The sequence below is a fragment of the Oncorhynchus kisutch genome, linkage group LG29 (genome assembly GCF_002021735.2).
Source record: "Oncorhynchus kisutch isolate 150728-3 linkage group LG29, Okis_V2, whole genome shotgun sequence".
Lineage (NCBI taxonomy): Eukaryota > Metazoa > Chordata > Actinopteri > Salmoniformes > Salmonidae > Oncorhynchus > Oncorhynchus kisutch.
The window spans coordinates 7,422,912-7,450,476 of record NC_034202.2 but is presented as its reverse complement, the minus strand read 5'-3'; the positions used below and the strand labels follow the sequence as shown (position 1 = coordinate 7,450,476).

At 45.8% G+C, this 27,565-nt stretch overlaps 1 protein-coding gene across 1 annotated transcript in view; it reads right to left on the bottom strand.

Annotated features, from left to right (window-relative positions):
- Window positions 1-27,565, bottom strand: part of LOC109874287 (high affinity cAMP-specific and IBMX-insensitive 3',5'-cyclic phosphodiesterase 8B) — a 105,512-nt gene that overhangs the window by 43,123 nt on the left and 34,824 nt on the right. Inside the window, exons 3-7 of the mRNA XM_031809542.1 lie at window positions 7,336-7,526; window positions 4,219-4,278; window positions 2,297-2,354; window positions 1,866-1,954; window positions 1,706-1,784 (exon numbers count right to left, since the gene is read on the bottom strand). Of these exons, the coding sequence (XP_031665402.1) occupies window positions 1,706-1,784; window positions 1,866-1,954; window positions 2,297-2,354; window positions 4,219-4,278; window positions 7,336-7,526 (477 nt within the window). The remainder of the gene's footprint in view (window positions 1-1,705; window positions 1,785-1,865; window positions 1,955-2,296; window positions 2,355-4,218; window positions 4,279-7,335; window positions 7,527-27,565) is intronic.

Below are 27,565 nucleotides of genomic sequence, written 5' to 3'. Positions count from 1 at the left end.
ATCTAGAGACTTCCTTAGATTTCGTGCACCAGCTGTTGTTCACAAATATGCACAGACCGCCCTTCCTCGTCCCGGAGTGTGCTGTTCTATCTTGCCGGTGAAAGCGTGTATCCTGCCTATGTCGTCATTCAGCCACGATTCCGTGAAACATAGGATATTACAGTTTTTGATGTTCCGTTGGTAGGATATTCGTGATCTTACCTTGTCTAGTTTATTGTCAAATGATTGCACGTTGGCGAGTAACATCGACGGTACCGGCAGCTTTCCTAGTCGCCTTCTGCGGATCCGGACGAGGCATCCGGCTCTACTTCCTCTGCGTCGCTTCCTTATGCGAATAATTGGGACGTCTGCCCTGCGGGGTGAGTAATCGCTGTCCTGATATCCAGAAGCTCTTTGTCTAATCCGAGGTGAGTGATCGCTGTCCTGATATCCAGAAGCTCTTTGTCTAATCCGAGGTGAGTGATCGCTGTCCTGATATCCAGAATCTCTTTGTCTAATCCGAGGTGAGTGATCGCTGTCCTGATATCCAGAAGCTCTTTGTCTAATCCGAGGTGAGTGATCGCTGTCCTGATATCCAGAATCTCTTTGTCTAATCCGAGGTGAGTGATCGCTGTCCTGATATCCAGAAGCTCTTTGTCTAATCCGAGGTGAGTGATCGCTGTCCTGATATCCAGAAGCTCTTTGTCTAATCCGAGGTGAGTGATCGCTGTCCTGATATCCAGAAGCTCTTTATCTAATCCGAGGTGAGTGATCGCTGTCCTGATATCCAGAAGCTCTTTATCTAATCCGAGGTGAGTGATCGCTGTCCTGATATCCAGAAGCTCTTTATCTAATCCGAGGTGAGTGATCGCTGTCCTGATATCCAGAAGCTCTTTATCTAATCCGAGGTGAGTGATCGCTCTCCTGATATCCAGAAGCTCTTTATCTAATCCGAGGTGAGTGATCGCTCTCCTGATATCCAGAAGCTCTTTTTTGCCGTAAGATATGGTTGCAGAAACATTATGTTCAAAATAATTAACAAATATCGCAAAAAAACCACATAATAGCACAATTGGTTAGGAGACCGTAAAACGCCGGCCATCTCCTCCAGCGCCATTTTTTCCCAACTTCCAAAGTTCCAAAATGGCTTAAGGATGACAAAGTCAATGTGTTGGAGTGGCCATCACAAAGTCCTGACCTCAACCCTATAGCAACTTTGTGGCCAGAACGGAGAAAGTGTGTGCGAGCAAGGAGGCCGACAAACCTGACTCAGTTACACCAGTTCTGTCAGGAGGAATGGGCCAAAATTCACCCAACTTATTGTGGGACGCTTGTGGAAGGCTACCTGAAACGTTTGACTCAAGTTAAACAATTTAAAGGCAATCCTACTAAATACTAATTGAGTGTATGTAAACTTCTGACCCACTGGGAATGTGATGAAAGAAATAAAAGCTGAAATAAATCATTCTCTCTACTATTACTCTGACATTTCACATTCTTAAAATAAAGTGGTGATCCTAACTGACCTAAAACAGGGAATTTTTACTAGGATTAAATGTCAGGAATTGTGAAAGACTGAGTTTAAATGTACTTGGCTAAAGTGCATGTAAACGTCCAACTTCAACTGTAAATATGAGATGACCAGTGCATGGGCCCCCAGAGCTTGTGGGCCCCCTCCGGGGAGGGGCTGCAGGGTTTTCGTTACACCAGTGGTGTGTGTGTATACCTGTATCACATGGTCTTCACTGGTGATCTCCACAGCCTCCTGACAGTGGTCCAGAGCAGTGAACACTGAGTTACACGCCCTGAGGGAGAGAAGAGAGAGTGATCTGTTTAGTCATACATTGTGTGTGTGTGTGTGTGTGTGTGTGTGAGGCCCAATGTACCTGAGTTTGAACTGGCAGCGCACCTCTCCATGTTCAATCTGGAGCAACTCATTATAGCAGGCAGAGACACTACTGTTCTCCACATACCTCTGAGAGAGAGAGAGAGAGAGAGATGAAGTGAAATATGAGCCTGGAGGTAGGACATATGACGAGAGCTGTGACCTGCTGACATGTTAAATAGACTGCTCACATACTGTAAAGTACAGAACAGTTGGTAAACACTGTGATGTGTTTATAAGATGAGCTAGCTGACTGGCTGACTGACTGACTCAGCAGATGGATGATAGGATAGCATGAGTGCTTTGAGTTGTCTGGCTCAGTACACTTTACAGAGTCCCAGAGGAGATGGTGGGGGCAGATGTCATGCCATATAAAGTCATATCCCCTCTTCCCCCTATAGTACATAGAGAACATAGGAGAAGAGTGCATACTCTGCTGAGTCCAGCGCAGAGGAGAGGAAGAACAGACTGCTCCTCCTGACCTGAAGGCCTATAGAGTAGAGAGAACAGCATAGGCAGTGCACACTATGACATTATCATCATCAGCTCACATAAGATATACAGTGCCTTCAGAAAGTATTCATACCCCTTGACTTACTTCACATTTTGTTGTGTTAAAGCCTGAATTCAAAATGGAATAAATATATTTTGTTTCTCACCCATCTTCACACAATATCCCATATTTACATAGCGAAAACATGTTTTTAGAAATGGTTGCAAATGGATTGAAAATGAAATGCATAAATATCTCATTTACATAAGTATTCACACCCCTAAGTCAATACTTTGTAGAAGCCCCTTTCGGGGCGATTACAGCTGTGAGTGTTTTGGGGTAAGTCTCTTAGAGCTTTGCACACCTGGATTGTACAATATTTGGCCATTATTATTTAAAAAATCTTTGCTAGACAACCATTTTCAAGTCTTGTCATAGATTTTCAAGCCGATTTAAGTCAAAACTGTAACTAGGCCACTAAGAAACATTCAATGTTGTTTTGGTAAGCAACTCCAGTGTAGATTTGGACTTGTGTTTTAGGCTATTGTCCTGCTGAAAGGTGAATTCCCCTCCCAGTAGCTGTTGCAAAGCAAACTGAACCAGGTTTTCGTCTAGCCTGTGCTTATAGCTGTATTCTGTTTATTTTTATCCTAAAAAACTCCCTAGTCCTTGCCAATGACAAGCATACCCATAACATGATGCAGCCACCAACATGCTTGAAAATATGAAGTATGTTGTGTTGGATTTCTCCAAACATATCGCTTTGTATTTCAGGAAAAAAAATTGCAAACAGGATGCATGTTTTGGAATATTTGTATTCTGTTCAGGCTTCCTTCTTTTCATTCTAGGCAGTCAGGTTAGTATTGTGGAGCAATGATGTTGATCCATCCTCAGCCTTCTCATATCAGAGCCATTAAACTCTGTAACTGTTTTAAAATCACCATTAGCCTCAAGGTGAAATCCCTGAGCTGTTTCCTTCCTCTCCGATAACTGAGTTAGGAAGGATGCCTGTATCTTTGTAGTGACTGGGTGTATTGATACACCATCCAAAGTGAAATGAATAACTTCACCTCAAAGGGCTATTCAGCTGGGTTTGTTTTACACATCTACCAATTGTTGCTCCTCATTGCGACGCATTGAATAAACCTCCCTGGTCCGTGCTTCACTACTCAATTGAGAGACCTTACAGATAATTGTATGTGTGGAATACAGAGATGGGGTAGTCGTTAAAATATCCTGTTAACCACTGTTATTGAACATGCAATGAGTCCATGCAACTTATTATGCAATTTGCTAAGCACATTTTTACTTCTGAACTTATTTAGGCTTGTCATAACAAAGGGGTTGAATACTTATTGACTCAAGACATTTCAGCTGTTCATTTTGTATTCATAATTTTTTTTTTCTATAAACAAAATTCCACTTTGACATTTACATGTCAGTCATTTAGCAGACACGCTCATCCAGAGCGACTTACAGGAGCAATTAGGGTTAAGTGCCTTGCTCAAGGGCATCTCGACAGATTTGTCACCGAGTCAGCTCGGGGACTTAATCACTAGGCTACATTATGTATTGTGTGTCGATCAGTGAAACAAAATCTAAATGTAATACATTTTAAATACAGGTTGTAACACAACAAAATGTGGAAAAAGTCAAGGGGTGTGAATAGTTTACGACTGTATCATTATAGAATACACATACATACGTACTGCATGTCATTATCACCATCAACGTGAAAACATGTATCATTATATTTGGTGTGTGTGAATATGTATGTAACTTCAGTTGTGAGAAAAATAATCCTCTTGAATGGCAATAAACGGCATCAATCAATTACGAGTTGATAGACGTGTATACTTACGTCTGTGGCACAACGGCCAGAATGACTGTGTGTTCTGAGCGCTTTGTGGCACGAATCAACCTGGATCAACAACACAAGAGATTGATCATCTAAGAGACGGATAAAACAGAAGCGCTCGGAATCCCGCAGATGGTCAAGAAAAATATATATTTTCACAACCACAAAATGATCAAATATATGTTTTGGAAGACTTTAAAAAATTAAAAAATTCCCTCGCTAACTCACGAGGTTTGAGAGCAATACGTGTGATTGAGTTGATCGCTTCATTTGACAGACACACAACACGAGAGGAGGCTTTAGAATGAGTGCCAGTATAAACATGTGGGCAGTGGAGGAGTGATGTCATTGGCATATGAGAGAACATTTCTCTACTTTACACAGGCTCACCATGGACGCAATGTACTGGAGGGATGGGAGGGAGGAAGGGAGGGAGGGAGGGAGGGAAGGAGAGGGAAGGAGAGAGAGAGAGATGAGAGAGAGGGAAGGAGAGAGAGAGAAGGAGAGAGAGAGGGAAGGAGAGGGAGAGGGAAGGAGAGAGAGAGAGATGAGAGAGAGGGAAGGAGAGAGAGGGAAGGAGAGAGAGAGAAGGAGAGAGAGAGGGAAGGAGAGGGAGAGGGAAGGAGAGAGAGAGATGAGAGAGAGGGAAGGAGAGAGAGAGAGATGAGAGAGAGGAGAAAGAGGAAAGGGTGGAGAGGAGAGAGAGAAGGAGAAAGAGGGAAGGAGGAGAGAGAGATGAGAGAGGGAAAGAGAGAGAGAGAGATGAGAGAGAGGAGAAAGAGGAAAGGGTGGAGAGAGGAGAGAGATAAGGAGAGAGATGGAAGGAGAGAGAGAGAAGGAGAGAGAGGGAAGGAGAGAGAGATGAGAGAGAGAGGAGAAAGAGGAAAGGGTGGAGAGAGGAGAGAGATAAGGAGAAAAAGGGAAGGAGAGAGAGAGAAGGAGAGAGAGGGAGAGAGAGGGAAGGAGAGAGAGAGAAGGAGAAAGAGGGAAGGAGAAAGAGGGAAGGAGAGAGAGAGAAGGAGAGAGAGAGAAGGAGAGAGAGGGAAGGAGAGAGAGGGAAGGAGAGAGAGAGGAGAAAGAGGAAAGGGTGGAGAGAGGAGAGATAAGGAGAAAGAGGGAAGGAGAGAGAGAAGGGGAGAGAGGGAAGGAGAGAGAGATAAAGAAAGAAAGACAGAAAGAAAGAAAGACAGAAAGAAAGACAGAAAGAAAGACAGAAAGACAGAAAGACAGAAAGAAAGACAGAAAGAAAGAGAGAAAGAAAGACAGAAAGAAAGACAGAAAGACAGAAAGAAAGACAGAAAGACAGAAAGAAAGACAGAAAGACAGAAAGAAAGACAGAAAGAAAGACAGAAAGAAAAAGAAAGACAGAAAGAAAGACAGAAAGACAGAAAGACAGAAAGAAAGACAGAAAGAGAGAAAGAGACTTGTGATAGGTCTTTATTGAGAAGAGAGAAAGCCACTCTCTCTGCTTCTGGGAAAATATTACCATGCGTGACTAATAACTCTAATCACTAGATACTGTATAATGAAGCAAATGATGGTCTGACCACATGATAAATACTGGGTGGGATTATTAGGACAGTTTGAGTTTTTAGTGTATCTACACTGAACAAAAATATAAACACAACATGTTTTATGAGCTGCAAAAAAAATTATCGCAGAAATGTTCCATGTGCACAAAAATCTTATTTCTCCCATATTTTGTGCACAAATTAGTTTATATCCCTGTTCTCCTTTGCCAAGATAATCCATCTACCTGACAGGTGTGGCATATGAAGAAGCTGATTAATCAGCATAATCATTACACAGGTGCACCTTGTGCTGGGGACAATAAGGCCACTCTAAAATGTACAGTTTTGTCACAGAACACAATGACACAGACGTCTCAAGTTTTGAGGGAGCATGCAAATGGCATGCTGACTGCAGGAATGAACTGTTGCCAGAGACTTGAATTTTAGATAATTATTGAACTATTCCAACCGGCCTAACAACCACAGACTACGTATATGGCGAAGTGCGGGCGAGCGGTTTGCTGATGTTAATGTTGTGAACAGAGTGCCCCATGGTGCGGTGTTAATTGTATGGTCAGGCATAAGCTACGGACAATGAACACAACATTTTATCGATTTTACAATTTGAACGTTCAGAGACATCGTGACGAGATCCTGAGGCCCATTGTCCTGCCATTAATCCGCCGCTGCCACCTCACGTTTCAGCATGATAATGTACGGCACCATGTCGCAAGGACCTGTACACAAGCTGAAAATGTCCCAGTTCTTCCATGGCCTGTATACTCACCCGACATGTCACCCATTAAGCATGTTTGGGATGCTCTGGATAGATGTACGACAGTGTGTTCCAGTTCCTGCCAATATCTAGCCACTTCGCCATTGAAGAGCAGTGGGACAACATTCCACAGGCCACAATCAACATTAACAATGAACAATTAACATCCTGATCAACTCTATGCAAAAGGAGATGTGTCGCAATGCATGAGGCAAATGGTGGTCACACCAGATACTGACTGGTTTTATGATGCACACCCTTAAATGTATTTTTAAGGTATCTGTGACATTTTTAGATTGCTAAATTAGTTTAGAGGCCAGCTATCTAAACTTGTAATCAAGGTGGAATTACCGGCTGTGTGTGTGTGGGGAATTGATTTAAAATCTTCTCTCTGCTCCATTGTAAAATGTGTACAATTTTTTTTTGCTCACAATGCAATGTGTATGTATGTGAGGGTATGGATTCGGGTACACAGACCTGTGAGCAAGATTTTTTGTGGCCCCCAGCCCCATCAAAGTTGCCCATGACAGACAGACAGTTTGAGTTTACCGACAGACAGACAGACAGACAGACAGACAGACAGACAGACAGACAGACAGACAGACAGACAGACAGACAGACAGACAGACAGACAGACAGACAGACAGACAGACAGACAGACAGACAGACAGACAGACAGACAGACAGACAGACAGTTTGAGTTTACCGACAGACAGACAGACAGACAGACAGTTTGAGTTTACCGACAGACAGACAGACAGACAGTTTGAGTTTACCGACAGACAGACAGACAGACAGTTTGAGTTTACCGACAGACAGACAGTTTGAGTTTACCGACAGACAGCTTCTGCCTCAAAGTATCGTGAGTGGCGTCCATCGACGACTACAATCTCGTGGCTCTTGTCCAGGAAACACTCGATGGCGGACTCAGGCGTTCGGGCGATGTTACACCTGAAACCCGCCCGGTCACACGCCCACCAGAAGGCATCGCTTTGACCATCCTCCTTCGCAAACACCAGCAGGACCTGAGAGAAGAGAAGAGAAAGAGAAAGAGAAAGAGAAAGAGAAAGAGAGAGAGAGAGAGAGAGAGAGAGAGAGAGAGAGAGAGAGAGAGAGAGAGAGAGAGAGAGAGAGAGAGAGAGAGAGAGAGAGAGAGAGAGATTTTGTGAGCCCCAGAGAGAGACTCTAAGTCAATCAGTGCTGATATACAGTATCACAAAGAATAATACATTAAATAGTAATACATCAGTAAAAGGTGCAATATGCTCCGCCATTTCCTGGTTGCTCAAATTCGAATAGTTTGCCTAATTCCAGTTTATGTGACAAAACAAGCAATGTATATTGTACTGTAGATAATCATTGCACCATAAAAACTGCTGTGAAATATCTTTCCTATAATCAAAAATATTGAATTTTCAGCTGTTTGAAGCAAAACCGAACGTAAAAGATGCAAAAACTAAACAGAAGAACGGGAAGCATAGAAATAGCTCACATAGAACACATCTACCGCTTCTTAGACTTGATTTTAATGTGAATGACAGATCTGTAACTCACATTTCTATGTGAATTTGGTCGGGTCGCCCAAAACGTTACATATTGCAGCATTAACCATTCAAACACACCACTTTCCCAGGCATCTCCTGGGATGAAAGCCTGCTATTGTTCCTTAATCTATACAGAACAAAAATATAAATGCAGCATGTAAAATGTTTGTTCCATGTTTCATGAGCGGAAATAAAAGATCCCAGAAATGTTTCATGTACACAAAAAGCCTATTTCTCTAAAATGTTGTGCACAAATTTGTTTACATCACTGTTAGTGAGCATTTCTCCACCTGACAGGTGGATGATTAAACAGCATGATCATTACACAGGTGCACCTTGTGCTGGAGACAGTAAAAGGCCACTCTAAAATGTGCAGTTTTGTTACATAACACAATGCCACAGATGTCTCAATTTTTGAAGGAGCGTGCAATTGGCATGCTAACTGCAGGAATGTCTACCAGAGCTGTTACCAGATAATTTAATGTTCATTTCTCTACCATAAGCCGGACAGCTGATGAAACTGAGGAGTATTTTGGTCTGTAATGAAGCCCTTTGTGGGGAAAAACTCATTCTGATTGGCTGGGCCTGGCTCCCAAGCGGGTGTGCTCACAGTGCATTCGGAAAGTATTCCGACTCTTGACAACTCACACATTTTGTTATGTTACAAAATGTGGAAAAAAGTTAAGGGGTCTGAATAGTTTACAAATGCACAGTGTGCCCTCCCAGGCCCACCTATGTCTGTGCCCCTGCCCATTCATGTGAAATCCATAGATTAGGGCCTTGTGTTATTGACTGTACGTTTGTTTATGTGTAACTCTGTGTTATTGTTTATGTCCCACTGCTTTGCTTTATAAGGGCCAGGTCACAGATATAAATGAGAACTTGTTCTCAACTGGCCTACCTGGTTAAATGAAGTTTAAATATTATATATTTTTGTTGCGCTTTGCGTTCATATTTTTGTTCAGTATAAGAGTAACCAGGAACCAGGTGGATGATAGTTAATGATGGCTGATGAGAGCTAATATTTCACACCAACAGTTGTCTGGCCTGTACTCTACACCGACCGGTTGTTCTTCATACTGTATGGTAACTATACCAATACTTGACCCCTATAGTAGAGCAGTAAGAGACAAGAGGCAAGAATGGAGGGACTTGTGTGCATGCACGCACACACACACGCACGCACGCACGCACGCACGCACGCACGCACGCACGCACGCACGCACGCACGCACGCACGCACGCACGCACGCACGCACACACACACACACACACACACACACACACACACACACACACACACACACACACACACACACACACACACACACACACACACACACACACACACACCAATGGACAACTAACACAGGGAGAAAGGAAATAGGCATAGAGATTTATAAAGATTACTGCACTGTTGGTGCTAGGAACACAAACATGTCGCTACGCCCGCAAAAACCATCTGCTAAATATGTGTAGGCCGACCAATAGAATTTGATTTGATTTTGATTTGAAAGAGAAACAGAGCGAGGGAGACCAAGAAGAGAGGAGAAGGGAGATGAGAGAGAGCGAGCCGTCTCGCCAGGCATGCCGGACAGACTGGCAGGAGCGTGAGGGAACGAAGGGAGCAGAGGATGGATGAGAAGATGAGGAGAAAAGAGGAGAAAAGGGAAGGAGGGGAAAAGGAGCTGGTAGGAGGCTGTGAAAGGTCTACACCCTTTGATCCCGGCTGTGTAACCATGGAGCTGCCGTGTGAAATTCCACACACACACACACACACACATCTCAGGCGACGCCGTCCCAAAATCTGCCGACCTGCCCTGCACCCGCACACAGGCCAGACAGGGGGCGCCACACGTACACAGTTCTGTGTGTGTTGCTGCTTGAGTGCGTGTACATACACATAATCAAATCACATTTTATTTGTCACATTACTTACAAGCCCTTAACCAACAACAGCTTCATGGCAGGACTCCAACACCATCATTAAGTTTGCCGATGACGCAACAGTGTTAGGCCTGATCACCGACAACAATGAGACAGCCTATAGGGAGGAGGTCAGAGACCTGGCAGTGTGGTGCCAGGATAAAAACCTCTCCCTCAACGTGGAAAAGGAGCACGCCTCCATTCTCATCGACAGGGCTGTAGTGGAGCAGGTTGAGAGATTTAAGTTCCTTGGTGTCCACATCACCAACAAACTAACATGGTCCAAGCACACCAAGACAGTCGTGAAGAGGGCACGACAAAACCTATTCCCCCTCAGAAGACTGAAAAGATTTGGCATGGTCCTCAGATCTTCTAAAGGTTCTACAGCTGCACCACCGAGAGCATCCTGACGGGTTGCATCACTGCCTGGTAAGGCAACTGCTCGGCGTCTGACTGCAAGGCACTACAGAGGGTAGTGCGTACGGCCCAGTACATCACTTGGGCCAAGCTTACTGCCATCCAGGACCTCTATACCAGACGGTGTCAGAGGAAGGCCCTAAAAATGGTCAAAGACTCCAGCCACCCTAGTCATAGACTGTGCTCTAGCCCCAAGGCTAGGTCCAAGAGGCTTCTAAACAGCTTCTACCACTCACGCCATAAGACTCCTGAACACCTAATCAAATGGCTACCCAGACTATTTGCATTGTCCCCCCCCCCCCTTTTATGATGCTGCTACTCTCTGTTATTATATATGCATAGTCACTTTATTAACTCTACCTACATGTACATATTACCTAACCGGTGCCCCCGCACATTGACTCTGTACCGTAACATCCTGTATTTAGCCTCCACATTGACTCTGTACCGGTACCCCCTGTATATAGCCTCCACATTGACTCTGTACCGGTACCCCCTGTATATAGTCTCCACATTGACTCTGTACTGGTACCCCCTGTATATAGCCTCCACATTGACTCTGTACCGGTACCCCCTGTATATAGCCTCCACATTGACTCTGTACCGGTACCCCCTGTATATAGCCTCCACATTGACTCTGTACCGGTACCCCCTGTATATAGTCTCCACATTGACTCTGTACCGGTACCCCCTGTATATAGCCTCCACATTGACTCTGTACCTGTACCCCCTGTATATAGCCTCCACATTGACTCTGTACGTAACATCCTGTATATAGCCTCCACATTGACTCTGTACCGGTACCCCCTGTATATAGTCTCCACATTGACTCTGTACCGGTACCCCCTGTATATAGTCTCCACATTGACTCTCTACCAGTACCCCCTGTATATAGCCTCCACATTGACTCTGTACCGTAACATCCTGTATTTAGCCTCCACATTGACTCTGTACCGGTACCCCCTGTATATAGCCTCCACATTGACTCTGTACCGGTACCCCCTGTATATAGCCTCCACATTGACTCTGTACCGGTACCCCTGTATATAGCCTCCACATTGACTCTGTACCGGTACCCCCTGTATATAGCCTCCACATTGACTCTGTACCGGTACCCCCTGTATATAGCCTCCACATTGACTCTGTACGTAACATCCTGTATATAGCCTCCACATTGACTCTGTACCGGTACCCCCTGTATATAGTCTCCACATTGACTCTGTACCGGTACCCCCAGTATATAGCCTCCACATTGACTCTGTACCGGTACCCCCTGTATATAGCCTCCACATTGACTCTGTACCGTAACATCCTGTATATAGCCTCCACATTGACTCTGTACGTAACATCCTGTATATAGTCTCCACATTGACTCTGTACGTAACATCCTGTATATAGCCTCCACATTGACTCTGTACCGGTACCCCCTGTATATAGCCTCCACATTGACTCTGTACCGGTACCCCCTGTATATAGCCTCCACATTGACTCTGTACCGGTACCCCCTGTATATAGCCTCCACATTGACTCTGTACGGTACCCCCTGTATATAGCCTCCACATTGACTCTTGTACCGGTACCCCCTGTATATAGCCTCCACATTGACTCTGTACCGGTACCCCCTGTATATAGTCTCCACATTGACTCTGTACCGGTACCCCCTGTATATAGTCTCCACATTGACTCTGTACCGGTACCCCCTGTATATAGTCTCCACATTGACTCTCTACCTGTACCCCCTGTATATAGTCTCCACATTGACTCTCTACCAGTACCCCCTGTATATAGCCTCCACATTGACTCTGTACCGGTACCCCCTGTATATAGTCTCCACATTGACTCTGTACCGGTACCCCCTGTATATAGTCTCCACATTGACTCTGTACCGGTACCCCCTGTATATAGCCTCCACATTGACTCTGTACCGGTACCCCCTGTATATAGCCTCCACATTGACTCTGTACCAGTACCCCCTGTATATAGTCTCCACATTGACTCTGTACGGTACCCCCTGTATATAGTCTCCACATTGACTCTCTACCAGTACCCCCTGTATATAGCCTCCACATTGACTCTGTACCGTAACATCCTGTATATAGCCTCCACATTGACTCTGTACCGGTACCCCCTGTATATAGCCTCCACATTGACTCTGTACCGGTACCCCCTGTATATAGCCTCCACATTGACTCTGTACCGGTACCCCCTGTATATAGTCTCCACATTGACTCTGTACCGGTACCCCCTGTATATAGTCTCCACATTGACTCTCTACCAGTACACCCTGTATATAGTCTCCACATTGACTCTGTACCGGTACCCCCTGTATATAGTCTCCACATTGACTCTCTACCAGTACACCCTGTATATAGTCTCCACATTGACTCTGTACCGGTACCCCTGTATATAGTCTCCACATTGACTCTCTACCAGTACACCCTGTATATAGTCTCCACATTGACTCTGTACCGGTACCCCCTGTATATAGCCTCCACATTGACTCTGGACCGGTACCCCCTGTATATAGCCTCCACATTGACTCTGTACCAGTACCCCCTGTATATAGTCTCCACATTGACTCTGTACCGGTACCCCCTGTATATAGTCTCCACATTGACTCTCTACCCAGTACCCCCTGTATATAGCCTCCACATTGACTCTGTACCGTAACATCCTGTATATAGCCTCCACATTGACTCTGTACCGGTACCCCCTGTATATAGCCTCCACATTGACTCTGTACCGGTACCCCCTGTATATAGCCTCCACATTGACTCTGTACCGGTACCCCCTGTATATAGTCTCCACATTGACTCTGTACCGGTACCCCCTGTATATAGTCTCCACATTGACTCTCTACCAGTACACCCTGTATATAGTCTCCACATTGACTCTGTACCGGTACCCCCTGTATATAGTCTCCACATTGACTCTCTACCAGTACACCCTGTATATAGTCTCCACATTGACTCTGTACCGGTACCCCCTGTATATAGCCTCCACATTGACTCTGTACCAGTACCCCCTGTATATAGCCTCCACATTGACTCTGTACCAGTACCCCCTGTATATAGCCTCCACATTGACTCTGTACCGGTACCCCCTGTATATAGTCTCCACATTGACTCTGTACCGGTACCCCCTGTATATAGCCTCCACATTGACTCTCTACCAGTACACCCTGTATATAGTCTCCACATTGACTCTGTACCGGTACCCCCTGTATATAGTCTCCACATTGACTCTCTACCAGTACACCCTGTATATAGCCTCCACATTGACTCTGTACCGGTACCCCCTGTATATAGTCTCCACATTGACTCTGTACCGGTACACCCTGTATATAGTCTCCACACTGGACTCTGTACCAGTACACCCTGTATATAGCCTCCACATTGACTCTGTACCAGTACACCCTGTATATAGCCTCCACATTGACTCTCTACCAGTACACCCTGTATATAGTCTCCACATTGACTCTGTACCAGTACCCCCTGTATATAGTCTCCACATTGACTCTCTACCAGTACACCCTGTATATAGCCTCCACATTGACTCTCTACCAGTACACCCTGTATATAGCCTCCACATTGACTCTCTACCAGTACACCCTGTATATAGCCTCCACATTGACTCTCTACCAGTACACCCTGTATATAGCCTCCACATTGACTCTCTACCAGTACACCCTGTATATAGCCTCCACATTGACTCTCTACCAGTACACCCTGTATATAGCCTCCACATTGACTCTCTACCAGTACACCCTGTATATAGTCTCCACATTGACTCTGTACCAGTACCCCCTGTATATAGCCTCCACATTGACTCTCTACCAGTACACCCTGTATATAGCCTCCACATTGACTCTCTACCAGTACACCCTGTATATAGCCTCCACATTGACTCTCTACCAGTACACCCTGTATATAGCCTCCACATTGACTCTCTACCAGTACACCCTGTATATAGCCTCCACATTGACTCTCTACCAGTACACCCTGTATATAGCCTCCACATTGACTCTCTACCAGTACACCCTGTATATTGCCTCCACATTGACTCTCTACCAGTACACCCTGTATATAGTCTCCACATTGACTCTCTACCAGTACACCCTGTATATAGTCTCCACATTGACTCTGTACCAGTACCCCCTGTATATAGTCTCCACATTGACTCTCTACCAGTACACCCTGTATATAGTCTCCACATTGACTCTGTACCAGTACACCCTGTATATAGCTCCACATTGACTCTGACCAGTACCCCCTGTATATAGCCTCCACATTGACTCTGTACCAGTACCCCCTGTATATAGTCTCCACATTGACTCTGTACCGGTACCCCCTGTATATAGCCTCCACATTGACTCTCTACCAGTACCCCCTGTATATAGCCTCCACATTGACTCTCTACCAGTACACCCTGTATATAGCCTCCACATTGACTCTCTACCAGTACACCCTGTATATAGCCTCCACATTGACTCTCTACCAGTACACCCTGTATATAGCCTCCACATTGACTCTCTACCAGTACACCCTGTATATAGCCTCCACATTGACTCTCTACCAGTACACCCTGTATATAGCCTCCACATTGACTCTCTACCAGTACACCCTGTATATAGCCTCCACATTGACTCTCTACCAGTACACCCTGTATATAGCCTCCACATTGACTCTCTACCAGTACACCCTGTATATAGCCTCCACATTGACTCTCTACCAGTACACCCTGTATATAGCCTCCACATTGACTCTCTACCAGTACACCCTGTATATAGCCTCCACATTGACTCTCTACCAGTACACCCTGTATATAGCCTCCACATTGACTCTGTACCGGTACCCCCTGTATATAGTCTCCACATTGACTCTGTACCGGTACCCCCTGTATATAGTCTCCACATTGACTCTCTACCAGTACACCCTGTATATAGTCTCCACATTGACTCTGTACCGGTACCCCCTGTATATAGTCTCCACATTGACTCTCTACCAGTACACCCTGTATATAGCCTCCACATTGACTCTGTACCGGTACCCCCTGTATATAGCCTCCACATTGACTCTGTACCGGTACCCCCTGTATATAGCCTCCACATTGACTCTGTACCGGTACCCCCTGTATATAGCCTCCACATTGACTCTGTACCGGTACCCCCTGTATATAGCCTCCACATTGACTCTGTACCAGTACCCCCTGTATATAGCCTCCACATTGACTCTGTACCAGTACCCCCTGTATATAGCGTCCACATTGACTCTCTACCAGTACACCCTGTATATAGTCTCCACATTGACTCTCTACCGTACCCCTGTATATAGTCTCCACATTGACTCTCTACCAGTACACCCTGTATATAGTCTCCACATTGACTCTCTACCAGTACACCCTGTATATAGTCTCCACATTGACTCTCTACCAGTACACCCCTGTATTATAGCCTCCACATTGACTCTGTACCAGTACACCCTGTATATAGTCTCCACATGACTCTCTACCAGTACACCCTGTATATAGCCTCCACATTGACTCTCTACCAGTACACCCTGTATATAGTCTCCACATTGACTCTGTACCAGTACCCCCTGTAATATAGCCTCCACATTGACTCTCTACCAGTACACCCTGTATATAGCCTCCACATTGACTCTCTACCAGTACACCCTGTATATAGCCTCCACATTGACTCTCTACCAGTACCCCCTGTATATAGCCTCCACATTGACTCTCTACCAGTACCCCCTGTATATAGCCTCCACATTGACTCTCTACCAGTACACCCTGTATATAGCCTCCACATTGACTCTCTACCAGTACACCCTGTATATAGCCTCCACATTGACTCTCTACCAGTACACCCTGTATATAGCCTCCACATTGACTCTCTACCAGTACACCCTGTATATAGCCTCCACATTGACTCTCTACCAGTACACCTGTATATAGCCTTCCACATTGACTCTCTACCAGTACACCCTGTATATAGCCTCCACATTGACTCTCTACCAGTACACACCTGTATATAGCCTCCACATTGACTCTTCTACCAGTACACCCTGTATATAGCCTCCACATTGACTCTCTACCAGTACACCCTGTATATAGCCTCCACATTGACTCTCTACCAGTACACCCTGTATATAGCTCCACATTGACTCTCTACCAGTACACCCTGTATATAGCCTCCACATTGACTCTGTACGGTACCCCCTGTATATAGTCTCCACATTGACTCTGTACCGGTACCCCCTGTATATAGTCTCCACATTGACTCTGTACCAGTACACCCTGCTATATAGTCTCCACATTGACTCTTACCAGTACCCCCTGTATATAGTCTCCACATTGACTCTCTACCAGTACACCCTGTATATAGCCTCCACATTGACTCTGTACCAGTACCCCTGTATATAGCCTCCACATTGACTCTGTACCGGTACCCCCTGTATATAGCCTCCACATTGACTCTGTACCAGTACCCCCTGTATATAGCCTCCACATTGACTCTGTACCAGTACCCCCTGTATATAGCCTCCACATTGACTCTGTACCAGTACACCCTGTATATAGCCTCCACATTGACTCTGTACCAGTACCCCCTGTATATAGCCTCCACATTGACTCTCTACCAGTACACCCTGTATATAGCCTCCACATTGACTCTCTACCAGTACACCCTGTATATAGCCTCCACATTGACTCTCTACCAGTACACCCTGTATATAGTCTCCACATTGACTCTCTACCAGTACACCCTGTATATAGTCTCCACATTGACTCTCTACCAGTACACCCTGTATATAGCCTCCACATTGACTCTCTACCAGTACACCCTGTATATAGCCTCCACATTGACTCTCTACCAGTACACCCTGTATATAGCCTCCACATTGACTCTCTACCAGTACACCCTGTATATAGCCTCCACATTGACTCTCTACCAGTACACCCTGTATATAGCCTCCACATTGACTCTCTACCAGTACACCCTGTATATAGCCTCCACATTGACTCTCTACCAGTACACCCTGTATATAGCCTCCACATTGACTCTCTACCAGTACACCCTGTATATAGCCTCCACATTGACTCTCTACCAGTACACCCTGTATATAGCCTCCACATTGACTCTCTACCAGTACACCCTGTATATAGCCTCCACATTGACTCTCTACCAGTACACCCTGTATATAGCCTCCACATTGACTCTCTACCAGTACACCCTGTATATAGCCTCCACATTGACTCTCTACCAGTACACCCTGTATATAGCCTCCACATTGACTCTCTACCAGTACACCCTGTATATAGCCTCCACATTGACTCTCTACCAGTACACCCTGTATATAGCCTCCACATTGACTCTGTACCAGTACCCCCTGTATATAGCCTCCACATTGACTCTCTACCAGTACACCCTGTATATAGCCTCCACATTGACTCTCTACCAGTACACCCTGTATATAGCCTCCACATTGACTCTCTACCAGTACACCCTGTATATAGCCTCCACATTGACTCTCTACCAGTACCCCCTGTATATAGCCTCCACATTGACTCTCTACCAGTACACCCTGTATATAGCCTCCACATTGACTCTCTACCAGTACACCCTGTATATAGCCTCCACATTGACTCTCTACCAGTACACCCTGTATATAGCCTCCACATTGACTCTCTACCAGTACACCCTGTATATAGCCTCCACATTGACTCTCTACCAGTACACCCTGTATATAGCCTCCACATTGACTCTCTACCAGTACACCCTGTATATAGCCTCCACATTGACTCTGTACCAGTACCCCTGTATATAGCCTCCACATTGACTCTCTACCAGTACACCCTGTATATAGCCTCCACATTGACTCTCTACCAGTACACCCTGTATATAGCCTCCACATTGACTCTCTACCAGTACACCCTGTATATAGCCTCCACATTGACTCTCTACCAGTACCCCCTGTATATAGCCTCCACATTGACTCTCTACCAGTACACCCTGTATATAGCCTCCACATTGACTCTCTACCAGTACACCCTGTATATAGCCTCCACATTGACTCTCTACCAGTACACCCTGTATATAGCCTCCACATTGACTCTCTACCAGTACACCCTGTATATAGCCTCCACATTGACTCTGTACCAGTACCCCTGTATATAGCCTCCACATTGACTCTCTACCAGTACACCCTGTATATAGCCTCCACATTGACTCTGTACCAGTACCCCCTGTATATAGCCTCCACATTGACTCTGTACCAGTACCCCCTGTATATAGCCTCCACATTGACTCTGTACCAGTACCCCCTGTATATAGCCTCCACATTGACTCTGTACCAGTACCCCCTGTATATAGCCTCCACATTGACTCTCTACCAGTACCCCTGTATATAGCCTCCACATTGACTCTGTACCAGTACACCCTGTATATAGCCTCCACATTGACTCTGTACCAGTACCCCCTGTATATAGCCTCCACATTGACTCTGTACCAGTACCCCCTGTATATAGCCTCCACATTGACTCTGTACCAGTACCCTGTATATAGCCTCCACATTGACTCTGTACCAGTACCCCTGTATATAGCCTCCACATTGACTCTCTACCAGTACACCCTGTATATAGCCTCCACATTGACTCTGTACCAGTACCCCCTGTATATAGCCTCCACATTGACTCTCTACCAGTACACCCTGTATATAGCCTCCACATTGACTCTGTACCAGTACCCCTGTATATAGCCTCCACATTGACTCTGTACCAGTACCCCTGTATATAGCCTCCACATTGACTCTGTACCAGTACCCCCTGTATATAGCCTCCACATTGACTCTGTACCAGTACCCCTGTATATAGCCTCCACATTGACTCTGTACCAGTACCCCTGTATATAGCCTCCACATTGACTCTCTACCAGTACACCCTGTATATAGCCTCCACATTGACTCTGTACCAGTACCCCCTGTATATAGCCTCCACATTGACTCTCTACCAGTACACCCTGTATATAGCCTCCACATTGACTCTGTACCAGTACCCCCTGTATATAGCCTCCACATTGACTCTGTACCAGTACCCCTGTATATAGCCTCCACATTGACTCTGTACCAGTACCCCCTGTATATAGCCTCCACATTGACTCTGTACCAGTACCCCCTGTATATAGCCTCCACATTGACTCTGTACCAGTACCCCCTGTATATAGCCTCCACATTGACTCTGTACCAGTACCCCCTGTATATAGCCTCCACATTGACTCTCTACCAGTACACCCTGTATATAGCCTCCACATTGACTCTGTACCAGTACCCTGTATATAGCCTCCACATTGACTCTCTACCAGTACACCCTGTATATAGCCTCCACATTGACTCTCTACCAGTACACCCTGTATATAGCCTCCACATTGACTCTCTACCAGTACACCCTGTATATAGCCTCCACATTGACTCTGTACCAGTACACCCTGTATATAGCCTCCACATTGACTCTCTACCAGTACACCCTGTATATAGCCTCCACATTGACTCTCTACCAGTACACCCTGTATATAGCCTCCACATTGACTCTGTACCAGTACCCCCTGTATATAGCCTCCACATTGACTCTCTACCAGTACACCCTGTATATAGCCTCCACATTGACTCTCTACCAGTACACCCTGTATATAGCCTCCACATTGACTCTCTACCAGTACACCCTGTATATAGCCTCCACATTGACTCTCTACCAGTACCCCCTGTATATAGCCTCCACATTGACTCTCTACCAGTACACCCTGTATATAGCCTCCACATTGACTCTCTACCAGTACACCCTGTATATAGCCTCCACATTGACTCTCTACCAGTACACCCTGTATATAGCCTCCACATTGACTCTCTACCAGTACACCCTGTATATAGCCTCCACATTGACTCTCTACCAGTACACCCTGTATATAGCCTCCACATTGACTCTCTACCAGTACACCCTGTATATAGCCTCCACATTGACTCTCTACCAGTACACCCTGTATATAGCCTCCACATTGACTCTCTACCAGTACACCCTGTATATAGCCTCCACATTGACTCTCTACCAGTACACCCTGTATATAGCCTCCACATTGACTCTCTACCAGTACACCCTGTATATAGCCTCCACATTGACTCTCTACCAGTACACCCTGTATATAGCCTCCACATTGACTCTGTACCAGTACCCCTGTATATAGCCTCCACATTGACTCTGTACCGGTACCCTGTATATAGCCTCCACATTGACTCTCTACCAGTACACCCTGTATATAGCCTCCACATTGACTCTGTACCGGTACCCCTGTATATAGCCTCCACATTGACTCTCTACCAGTACACCCTGTATATAGCCTCCACATTGACTCTGTACCGGTACCCCCTGTATATAGCCTCCACATTGACTCTGTACCGGTACCCCCTGTATATAGCCTCCACATTGACTCTGTACCGGTACCCCTGTATATAGCCTCCACATTGACTCTGTACCGGTACCCCCTGTATATAGCCTCCACATTGACTCTGTACCAGTACACCCTGTATATAGCCTCCACATTGACTCTGTACCAGTACCCCTGTATATAGCCTCCACATTGACTCTGTACCAGTACACCCTGTATATAGCCTCCACATTGACTCTCTACCAGTACACCCTGTATATAGCCTCCACATTGACTCTCTACCAGTACACCCTGTATATAGCCTCCACATTGACTCTCTACCAGTACACCCTGTATATAGCCTCCACATTGACTCTCTACCAGTACACCCTGTATATAGCCTCCACATTGACTCTCTACCAGTACACCCTGTATATAGCCTCCACATTGACTCTCTACCAGTACACCCTGTATATAGCCTCCACATTGACTCTCTACCAGTACACCCTGTATATAGCCTCCACATTGACTCTCTACCAGTACACCCTGTATATAGCCTCCACATTGACTCTCTACCAGTACACCCTGTATATAGCCTCCACATTGACTCTGTACCAGTACACCCTGTATATAGCCTCCACATTGACTCTCTACCAGTACACCCTGTATATAGCCTCCACATTGACTCTCTACCAGTACACCCTGTATATAGCCTCCACATTGACTCTGTACCAGTACACCCTGTATATAGCCTCCACATTGACTCTCTACCAGTACACCCTGTATATAGCCTCCACATTGACTCTCTACCAGTACACCCTGTATATAGCCTCCACATTGACTCTCTACCAGTACACCCTGTATATAGCCTCCACATTGACTCTCTACCAGTACACCCTGTATATAGCCTCCACATTGACTCTCTACCAGTACACCCTGTATATAGCCTCCACATTGACTCTCTACCAGTACACCCTGTATATAGCCTCCACATTGACTCTCTACCAGTACACCCTGTATATAGCCTCCACATTGACTCTCTACCAGTACACCCTGTATATAGCCTCCACATTGACTCTCTACCAGTACACCCTGTATATAGCCTCCACATTGACTCTCTACCAGTACACCCTGTATATAGCCTCCACATTGACTCTCTACCAGTACACCCTGTATATAGCCTCCACATTGACTCTCTACCAGTACACCCTGTATATAGCCTCCACATTGACTCTGTACCAGTACACCCTGTATATAGCCTCCACATTGACTCTGTACCAGTACACCCTGTATATAGCCTCCACATTGACTCTCTACCAGTACACCCTGTATATAGCCTCCACATTGACTCTCTACCAGTACACCCTGTATATAGCCTCCACATTGACTCTGTACCAGTACACCCTGTATATAGCCTCCACATTGACTCTCTACCAGTACCCCTGTATATAGCCTCCACATTGACTCTCTACCAGTACACCCTGTATATAGCCTCCACATTGACTCTGTACCAGTACACCCTGTATATAGCCTCCACATTGACTCTGTACCAGTACACCCTGTATATAGCCTCCACATTGACTCTCTACCAGTACACCCTGTATATAGCCTCCACATTGACTCTCTACCAGTACACCCTGTATATAGCCTCCACATTGACTCTCTACCAGTACACCCTGTATATAGCCTCCACATTGACTCTGTACCAGTACACCCTGTATATAGCCTCCACATTGACTCTGTACCAGTACCCCCTGTATATAGCCTCCACATTGACTCTGTACCAGTACCCCTGTATATAGCCTCCACATTGACTCTGTACCAGTACCCCCTGTATATAGCCTCCACATTGACTCTGTACCAGTACCCCTGTATATAGCCTCCACATTGACTCTGTACCAGTACCCCTGTATATAGCCTCCACATTGACTCTGTACCAGTACCCCTGTATATAGCCTCCACATTGACTCTCTACCAGTACACCCTGTATATAGCCTCCACATTGACTCTGTACCAGTACCCCTGTATATAGCCTCCACATTGACTCTCTACCAGTACACCCTGTATATAGCCTCCACATTGACTCTGTACCAGTACCCCTGTATATAGCCTCCACATTGACTCTGTACCAGTACCCCTGTATATAGCCTCCACATTGACTCTGTACCAGTACCCCCTGTATATAGCCTCCACATTGACTCTGTACCAGTACCCCCTGTATATAGCCTCCACATTGACTCTGTACCAGTACCCCTGTATATAGCCTCCACATTGACTCTGTACCAGTACCCCTGTATATAGCCTCCACATTGACTCTGTACCAGTACACCCTGTATATAGCCTCCACATTGACTCTGTACCAGTACCCCCTGTATATAGCCTCCACATTGACTCTGTACCAGTACACCCTGTATATAGCCTCCACATTGACTCTGTACCAGTACACCCTGTATATAGCCTCCACATTGACTCTGTACCAGTACCCCTGTATATAGCCTCCACATTGACTCTCTACCAGTACACCCTGTATATAGCCTCCACATTGACTCTCTACCAGTACACCCTGTATATAGCCTCCACATTGACTCTGTACCAGTACACCCTGTATATAGCCTCCACATTGACTCTCTACCAGTACACCCTGTATATAGCCTCCACATTGACTCTCTACCAGTACACCCTGTATATAGCCTCCACATTGACTCTCTACCAGTACACCCTGTATATAGCCTCCACATTGACTCTCTACCAGTACACCCTGTATATAGCCTCCACATTGACTCTCTACCAGTACACCCTGTATATAGCCTCCACATTGACTCTCTACCAGTACACCCTGTATATAGCCTCCACATTGACTCTCTACCAGTACACCCTGTATATAGCCTCCACATTGACTCTCTACCAGTACACCCTGTATATAGCCTCCACATTGACTCTGTACCAGTACACCCTGTATATAGCCTCCACATTGACTCTCTACCAGTACACCCTGTATATAGCCTCCACATTGACTCTGTACCAGTACACCCTGTATATAGCCTCCACATTGACTCTGTACCAGTACACCCTGTATATAGCCTCCACATTGACTCTGTACCAGTACACCCTGTATATAGCCTCCACATTGACTCTCTACCAGTACACCCTGTATATAGCCTCCACATTGACTCTGTACCAGTACCCCCTGTATATAGCCTCCACATTGACTCTGTACCAGTACACCCTGTATATAGCCTCCACATTGACTCTGTACCAGTACCCCCTGTATATAGCCTCCACATTGACTCTGTACCAGTACCCCCTGTATATAGCCTCCACATTGACTCTGTACCAGTACCCCCTGTATATAGCCTCCACATTGACTCTGTACCAGTACCCCTGTATATAGCCTCCACATTGACTCTGTACCAGTACCCCTGTATATAGCCTCCACATTGACTCTGTACCAGTACCCCCTGTATATAGCCTCCACATTGACTCTGTACCAGTACACCCTGTATATAGCCTCCACATTGACTCTGTACCAGTACCCCTGTATATAGCCTCCACATTGACTCTGTACCAGTACCCCCTGTATATAGCCTCCACATTGACTCTGTACCAGTACCCCCTGTATATAGCCTCCACATTGACTCTGTACCAGTACCCCCTGTATATAGCCTCCACATTGACTCTGTACCAGTACCCCCTGTATATAGCCTCCACATTGACTCTGTACCAGTACCCCTGTATATAGCCTCCACATTGACTCTGTACCAGTCACCCTGTATATAGCCTCCACATTGACTCTGTACCAGTACCCCTGTATATAGCCTCCACATTGACTCTGTACCAGTACACCCTGTATATAGCCTCCACATTGACTCTCTACCAGTACACCCTGTATATAGCCTCCACATTGACTCTGTACCAGTACACCCTGTATATAGCCTCCACATTGACTCTGTACCAGTACACCCTGTATATAGCCTCCACATTGACTCTACCAGTACACCCTGTATATAGCCTCCACATTGACTCTGTACCAGTACACCCTGTATATAGCCTCCACATTGACTCTCTACCAGTACACCCTGTATATAGCCTCCACATTGACTCTGTACCAGTACACCCTGTATATAGCCTCCACATTGACTCTCTACCAGTACACCCTGTATATAGCCTCCACATTGACTCTCTACCAGTACACCCTGTATATAGCCTCCACATTGACTCTCTACCAGTACACCCTGTATATAGCCTCCACATTGACTCTCTACCAGTACACCCTGTATATAGTCTCCACATTGACTCTGTACCAGTACCCCCTGTATATAGCCTCCACATTGACTCTCTACCAGTACACCCTGTATATAGCCTCCACATTGACTCTCTACCAGTACACCCTGTATATAGCCTCCACATTGACTCTCTACCAGTACACCCTGTATATAGCCTCCACATTGACTCTCTACCAGTACCCCCTGTATATAGCCTCCACATTGACTCTCTACCAGTACCCCTGTATATAGCCTCCACATTGACTCTCTACCAGTACACCCTGTATATAGCCTCCACATTGACTCTCTACCAGTACACCCTGTATATAGCCTCCACATTGACTCTCTACCAGTACACCCTGTATATAGCCTCCACATTGACTCTCTACCAGTACACCCTGTATATAGCCTCCACATTGACTCTCTACCAGTACACCCTGTATATAGCCTCCACATTGACTCTCTACCAGTACACCCTGTATATAGCCTCCACATTGACTCTCTACCAGTACACCCTGTATATAGCCTCCACATTGACTCTCTACCAGTACACCCTGTATATAGCCTCCACATTGACTCTCTACCAGTACACCCTGTATATAGCCTCCACATTGACTCTCTACCAGTACACCCTGTATATAGCCTCCACATTGACTCTCTACCAGTACCCCCTGTATATAGCCTCCACATTGACTCTCTACCAGTACACCCTGTATATAGCCTCCACATTGACTCTCTACCAGTACACCCTGTATATAGCCTCCACATTGACTCTCTACCAGTACACCCTGTATATAGCCTCCACATTGACTCTGTACCAGTACACCCTGTATATAGCCTCCACATTGACTCTCTACCAGTACACCCTGTATATAGCCTCCACATTGACTCTGTACCAGTACCCCCTGTATATAGCCTCCACATTGACTCTGTACCAGTACACCCTGTATATAGCCTCCACATTGACTCTCTACCAGTACACCCTGTATATAGCCTCCACATTGACTCTGTACCAGTACCCCTGTATATAGCCTCCACATTGACTCTGTACCAGTACCCCCTGTATATAGCCTCCACATTGACTCTGTACCAGTACCCCCTGTATATAGCCTCCACATTGACTCTCTACCAGTACACCCTGTATATAGCCTCCACATTGACTCTGTACCAGTACCCCCTGTATATAGCCTCCACATTGACTCTGTACCAGTACCCCCTGTATATAGCCTCCACATTGACTCTCTACCAGTACCCCCTGTATATAGCCTCCACATTGACTCTGTACCAGTACCCCCTGTATATAGCCTCCACATTGACTCTGTACCAGTACACCCTGTATATAGCCTCCACATTGACTCTCTACCAGTACACCCTGTATATAGCCTCCACATTGACTCTGTACCAGTACCCCCTGTATATAGCCTCCACATTGACTCTCTACCAGTACACCCTGTATATAGCCTCCACATTGACTCTGTACCAGTACACCCTGTATATAGCCTCCACATTGACTCTGTACCAGTACACCCTGTATATAGCCTCCACATTGACTCTGTACCAGTACCCCCTGTATATAGCCTCCACATTGACTCTGTACCAGTACCCCTGTATATAGCCTCCACATTGACTCTGTACCAGTACCCCCTGTATATAGCCTCCACATTGACTCTGTACCAGTACCCCCTGTATATAGCCTCCACATTGACTCTCTACCAGTACACCCTGTATATAGCCTCCACATTGACTCTGTACCAGTACCCCTGTATATAGCCTCCACATTGACTCTCTACCAGTACACCCTGTATATAGCCTCCACATTGACTCTGTACCAGTACCCCCTGTATATAGCCTCCACATTGACTCTGTACCAGTACCCCCTGTATATAGCCTCCACATTGACTCTGTACCAGTACCCCTGTATATAGCCTCCACATTGACTCTGTACCAGTACCCCCTGTATATAGCCTCCACATTGACTCTGTACCAGTACACCCTGTATATAGCCTCCACATTGACTCTGTACCAGTACCCCCTGTATATAGCCTCCACATTGACTCTCTACCAGTACACCCTGTATATAGCCTCCACATTGACTCTCTACCAGTACACCCTGTATATAGCCTCCACATTGACTCTCTACCAGTACACCCTGTATATAGCCTCCACATTGACTCTCTACCAGTACACCCTGTATATAGCCTCCACATTGACTCTCTACCAGTACACCCTGTATATAGCCTCCACATTGACTCTCTACCAGTACACCCTGTATATAGTCTCCACATTGACTCTCTACCAGTACACCCTGTATATAGCCTCCACATTGACTCTGTACCAGTACACCCTGTATATAGCCTCCACATTGACTCTCTACCAGTACACCCTGTATATAGCCTCCACATTGACTCTCTACCAGTACACCCTGTATATAGCCTCCACATTGACTCTCTACCAGTACACCCTGTATATAGCCTCCACATTGACTCTCTACCAGTACACCCT